General features: G+C 46.9%; 1 protein-coding gene across 1 annotated transcript in view; it reads right to left on the bottom strand.

Annotated features, from left to right (window-relative positions):
• Window positions 1–5,517, bottom strand: part of Sh3rf1 (SH3 domain containing ring finger 1) — a gene marked incomplete at its 5' end in the record, with an annotated part of 69,653 nt that overhangs the window by 10,803 nt on the left and 53,333 nt on the right. Inside the window, one exon of the mRNA XM_026777376.1 lies at window positions 993–1,345. Coding sequence (XP_026633177.1) covers window positions 993–1,345 — 353 coding nt within the window. The remainder of the gene's footprint in view (window positions 1–992; window positions 1,346–5,517) is intronic.

Below are 5,517 nucleotides of genomic sequence, written 5' to 3'. Positions count from 1 at the left end.
GAGACAGGGTTTCTCTGTGGTTTTTGGAGCCTGTCCTGGAACTAGCTCTTGTAGACCAGGCTGGTCTCGAACTCACAGAGTTCCGCCTGCCTCTGCCTCCCAAGTGCTGGGATTAAAGGCGTGCGCCACCACCGCCCGGCCCAGAATTCCCACTTGTTAGGGCTGTTCAAAGCCAGAATCACTAGCAGAATGTTTCTCATTCGGAGTGAACTAACTGAGAGAGCCATCTGAATCTACACTGTGTTCTTCTGGCTCAGGAGAAGGCAGAAAAAACTCTCTGGGTAGCAGGATGGTGCAGGTAGCGGTGTAAGCTCCTAATAGACACAAAGGATTGCAGTGGTTCTCAACCTGTGGGTTGGCAAAACCGCTACCTCTAAGAATATTTACATTATGATTTATAACAGGAGCAAAATTACAGCTAGGAAGTAGCAATGAAAGTTTTTAATTGGAGGTCACCACAACATGAGGAAGTGTATTAAAGGGTCGCGACATTAGAAATGTTGAGCATCCCTGGATTAGACAGTGACTGGCAGACGTCATGAAGATATGAATCTGGAGCCAACAACTAGAAAGCAGGGGAAAGGCCGGCATGTTAGAATTAATGAAGGAGATGAAGTGAATGGTTTGCTGTAGCGAGCAGAACAAGGAACACTGAGCTTGAATGTCATTACCAATTCGGCTTGAAATTTCAGGACGCTGTAGAATTATCTTCTTCTTCTTCTTTTTATTTTTGGTTTTTCGAGACAGGGTTTCTCTGTGGCTTTGGAGCTTGTCCTGGAACTAGCTCTGTAGACCAGGCTGGTCTCGAACTCACAGAGACCCACCTGCCTCTGCCTCCCGAGTGCTGGGATAAAAGGCGTGCGCCACCATCGCCCGGCTTCTGATGGTCTTTAGCAACCCCTGTGGAAGGGTCTTTCAACCCCCAAAGAATTATCTTCTACATGAGAATAAAACGTCCAGCCTAGAGCTTGCTAGAGAGGAGGGGGACTCACCTTTCACAAACAACAGGCCTGGCCTCATTCATGACGGGACCCAGGGAGGAGCAGGCCTGCCGAGGTGGTGGGGCGATGGGTACGGCGGAGTCCAGGGAGCTCGCCTTGCGATGGAAAGCGTCCTGGGCTAGGGCTGCTGTCCCCGAGACCACTGGGCCATCTCCATCTGTGGAGCAGGAGGCCGTCCGGCCGTGGCCGCCCCCTAGCGGCAACTCGGGGCCCACTGCTCCCTGCAGGGGCATGTCCGCTGCACCCAGCTCCACATCCAGGGTAGGTGACGCTGGCGGGGAGACTCGGGGCTTGCGTTTGGTGGAAGCCCCAGAGAGGAGCTTCAGGAGACCCTTTTTTTCTTTCTGGAAAAAAAAAAAAAGAAACACGGATATTAGTTGAAGATCAGCAGCTGTGTTGCTCCTGTGATTTTCAGCGCACTGTGTCGCTTTTTGATTACATCACATTTGCTCATTACCTCCCAGGCAGTCTTTGGGTGAAGTTAACCCGACCTTTTGTTACTATTTCTCCCTTTCTGCTTCTGTTTGGGTTGGACATTCTCTTGTTCATTACTCTCTTCTACTGGGGCAGCAAGATAAACGGATTAAAAAGATGTAAAACATTTTTTTAAACCAATTTGTATTTTACTTTGATGAACGTACAAGTAGCCAGTGAGATGATTCAGCAGGTAAAGGAGCTTGCCAAGTTGGAAGCCGGTCCATCCCTACACCCCATGTGGTAGAGAACCCAGAACTACATGCTGCCCTCTGAGGCGCTGTGTCAGGGGAGCACACGAGCAGGCGCAGTAAATGCAACCAGTGAAATAATCACAGTCAGATATCGCAGACTAAAGAGGAAGCTTCAGATTAGGAGTTGAACCCCTTGAAATGCTGCCTTTTCTAACTCTTGCTATGTGAGCCAGCAGTGTACCGAGTTACTGAAGCCTGACAACACTCACGTCCACATCAACACGCTTGAGCCTTATCATCCTCCGGAACGGTGCTTCGGTCAGACTCAAGGGCTGGAGCACTTCTTACATGTCACCACCTTGATTAAACTCAAGCAGCCACGGTGACAGAAGCCAAAGCATTTACACCGTGAAAGCCCTTCCTTGATGGCAAACCCTGAAACCAGACCACCAAAGTCTGAGGACAGCCTCGGCACTACAGCGTCTTCATGCTTTTCCTTCTTTCCTTCTTTCCTTCCTTCCTTCCTTCCTTCCTTCCTTCCTTCCTTCCTTTTTCTTTCTTTCTTATTGTCTTGCAAGCAAATGCACAAAGCCCCCACCCCACAACAGCCGCATTCTCTAAAGACCATACTCCGAATCTGTCTCTTGACACTCTCCTTTCTTTGCTCTTCAAAGAAAGCCAGATGTTGAGCTAACTACTTTGTTTTCAGAATCTGCCACGACCCTTTCCAGTCACCGGGTTTAATACTGTCACTGTCAGATCTCTGAAATTGTTTTACCAAGATGTCAATGACGCAATTAAGTCCTCTGAATAGCAACACTGCCTGAAAATGACACTAGTTTCGCACAAGTGAACTAAAGCCCACTCACAGCAACACGGCGTGAGGGCTCAAAAGAAGGTAGAACACTGAGGAGTTCTTGGTACTCGGAGTCAGTCACACTCAATACAAATCCCCTTGGGGGATGAATCTCTCTCTCTACAGTAACATAATTCCACTAGAGACAGAATAGCAGAAAACAAGAGGAGCCAGAGCAGCCACTTATCTGATGATGGGCAAAGATCCTGAGACATCACACATACAGTCTCCAGTTAGAAACACGGTTCAGAGTGTGTGGCCCTTCAATGGGTTAGAAGCAGGAAAAGCAAAGTGTGTGTGGGAGGGGCTAGGAGTGGGCACTAGAGTCATTTATCTCCGTGCCTTCTTGGCCTGGGCTACAGACAGCAGAGCCAGTGGAGGGAGAGCCTTTTGCATTTCTCATCGGGTCTCAACTCATCTCGTTGGGTTTTGCTTCATTCTCTTATTGAATGTTCCATTTTTCTGAAGATCAACCATGCACATTCCAGTAAATGACCCCCCCCCCCACATTTAGCTTGGGTGTAGTGACATTATCGTGCATACTGCTGTATCTCACTCATTGCCTGGGACAGGGTAGGGCACCCCTGAAGTGGAGAGGCCCACGAAAATATTGCAAGACAGTAAGATAAAAAGAAGAAATGGAGAACAGTAATGGAGCATCAGGGCAGGATGGTTTGGGTTTCCCAAATCCAGAGGAAATAAAACAATGGTCAGTGAAGCAGCTTGACCGCCAATTCTGTGACAACGCTACTTTGTGGGGACTCTGCATTGGGAAAGAGCAAGATGTCTGGTAGCTTCGCCTTCTAAGGTTGCCAGATGCAGGCAGCATCCAGCTATTCCTCTCATGCTAATCCCCGGTCCCCACAGATTGGCCGAGAGCATCAAATCTATTGATAAATGACAAGCCCAGCAAGCCACAGCTAAAGATGCTACTTTAAGAGCTCAGATCTGGGCACTCAGAAGACTATCAGATAAGGGACTTATGCTCGGGGAGCAGCTTCTAAAGTGATTAAGGAGAAAGATGACTTGGTTCATTGAAAATGATTAAACGCATTAAACACAGCTTGCTTTAATGACTTCTAAGGGATGCATTATCATCATCAACCAAGGCTGACTTCCCATGGAGCAGAAGGCAGAGGATTAGGGGCCGTGGTGGGGTGCAGAAGGTAGGGGGTGGGGGTGCCAACACAGGAAAGATGAGGAGCGGTGCTATTTATATTCCAGGGCTGTATTAGAAGAAAAATGTGCCACTTGAGAGAAATAACTCTGCAAGTTCAGACATTCTTACTAGCCAAGGGCACCTTTGTTTATTTCAAAATCCAACAGCACAAATGAAAAACATGGGAGAATTAATAGTCTATTCTTTCGTAAAATGATCTAGAAGAAATAACGTTAGCCTATATGAAAAAGGGGGCATATATTCTATGAGGAACCTTGATAACTCATCTTCTGGGAGGTTTTCCTAGGAGCCATTCCCAGAATGAAATGATGTTTTAAGCATCATTTCAGAACTGATGTATCCTGTGTAAAAAAAAAAAAAAAAAAAAAGAACTATCTGGATCCAAAACCAATCAGTTGACAACCAGAGTTACTTTGATATTCGAAATATTTTCCAGTAGGATTTGGTGATGCACTCCTAAGATCCCAGCTACTTGGAAGATCCCCAGTAGGAGGCTAGCCTGTTCAAACTGAGCCTCAAAACAAAAACTGAGCCATGGGAAAATGGCTCAGTCAGTAAGGCACTGCTCACACAGGCAGGAGAATCTGAGAGCAGTCCTCAGAACTTTTGTAAGAACCTGGACCACTTGGTCTGGGAAGGTGAAGACAGTTGGCTTTCAGAAGCTGAGGGTCTACCTAGTCAATCATCAAGGTCTGTGCCAATGAGATCCAGAGATCTTATCTCAAAAATAAGAAAAGCAAGATGGATGTCTCTTGAGGACCAACACTGGAGACTGATGTCTGGCCTTCACCTTTACACACTAGCACACACACACAGAAACACACATGCCAGTGCATAGAAACTCATAGAACTCAATAAGGCACTTTCCTGACACGTGAGAAGTGTTGGGTGAATCCTTAACACACAGTGATGTGTGGGGTGGGTGAGGTGGTGGAGGTGGGAGGCACAGACGAAATAGAGATCTGACCACTCATTTAATTCATACTACTAGATATATAATAAAAGATGAATACATTATAGGAAACATTAAATCTGGGCTCTTGCAGAAGCAAAATAATAAATGTTTTAAACAACTCAAAATTAACCACATGTCTGCCCCCTTTGGTTCCTTCCTTGTCTCTTTCCCTCCCTCCCTCCGTTCCTCCGTCCCTCCCTCCTTCCCTCCCTCCCTCCGTTCCCCCTTCCCTCCCTTCCTCCTTCCCTCCCTCCGTCCCTCCCTCCCTCCCTCCCTCCTTCCCTTCCTTTCTTCCTTCCTTTCAAGGTACATAGAGAAATTACCAAGTCTTCCTGGGCTCATAGACCAACAATACATACCATATTTTTTATACCAGTTTTCTAATATGCAAGACTCATGGTCCTCAGAATGGAAACTCAAAGAGAATTTAGCCATGTGGTTCCAAATAATCTTTCAGACTTCATGCAAAAATATGTCTGAGCGTCCAACATGAAGCTGGCAACGTGCTCAGCTCGGGGACAGTTTGTGTCTGACAGCGACAAGGATGGCTGTCTAAGAGGCCGAGGCCTCTGCCCAAGAACCCAACGGGGGAAGGGATGAGTCTGGAGTGTAGTGGGGGACGTGGTGGGGCTTCTTGAAGGAGACTTCCCGAAATTCTAGGGATGATTAAACACCACCCTTTTTAAGAGTCTTGTTAAATGCTATCAGGGGATTTCCATATTTAGTCTTCACGGCAACCTGATGAGGTAGGAATTAATTATTCCTGTTGCCTGAAGCTCTGAAAGCCTGCCTAAAATCACAATGCTAGCAATGGGTGGAAACGAGATTCTACTCTGCAGACAGCTAAGAGCAAACAG

The sequence above is a fragment of the Microtus ochrogaster genome, unplaced genomic scaffold, assembly GCF_000317375.1.
Source record: "Microtus ochrogaster isolate Prairie Vole_2 unplaced genomic scaffold, MicOch1.0 UNK61, whole genome shotgun sequence".
NCBI lineage: Eukaryota > Metazoa > Chordata > Mammalia > Rodentia > Cricetidae > Microtus > Microtus ochrogaster.
The sequence above is the reverse complement of the archived record's forward strand: the minus strand, read 5'-3'. Positions and strand labels throughout refer to the sequence as shown.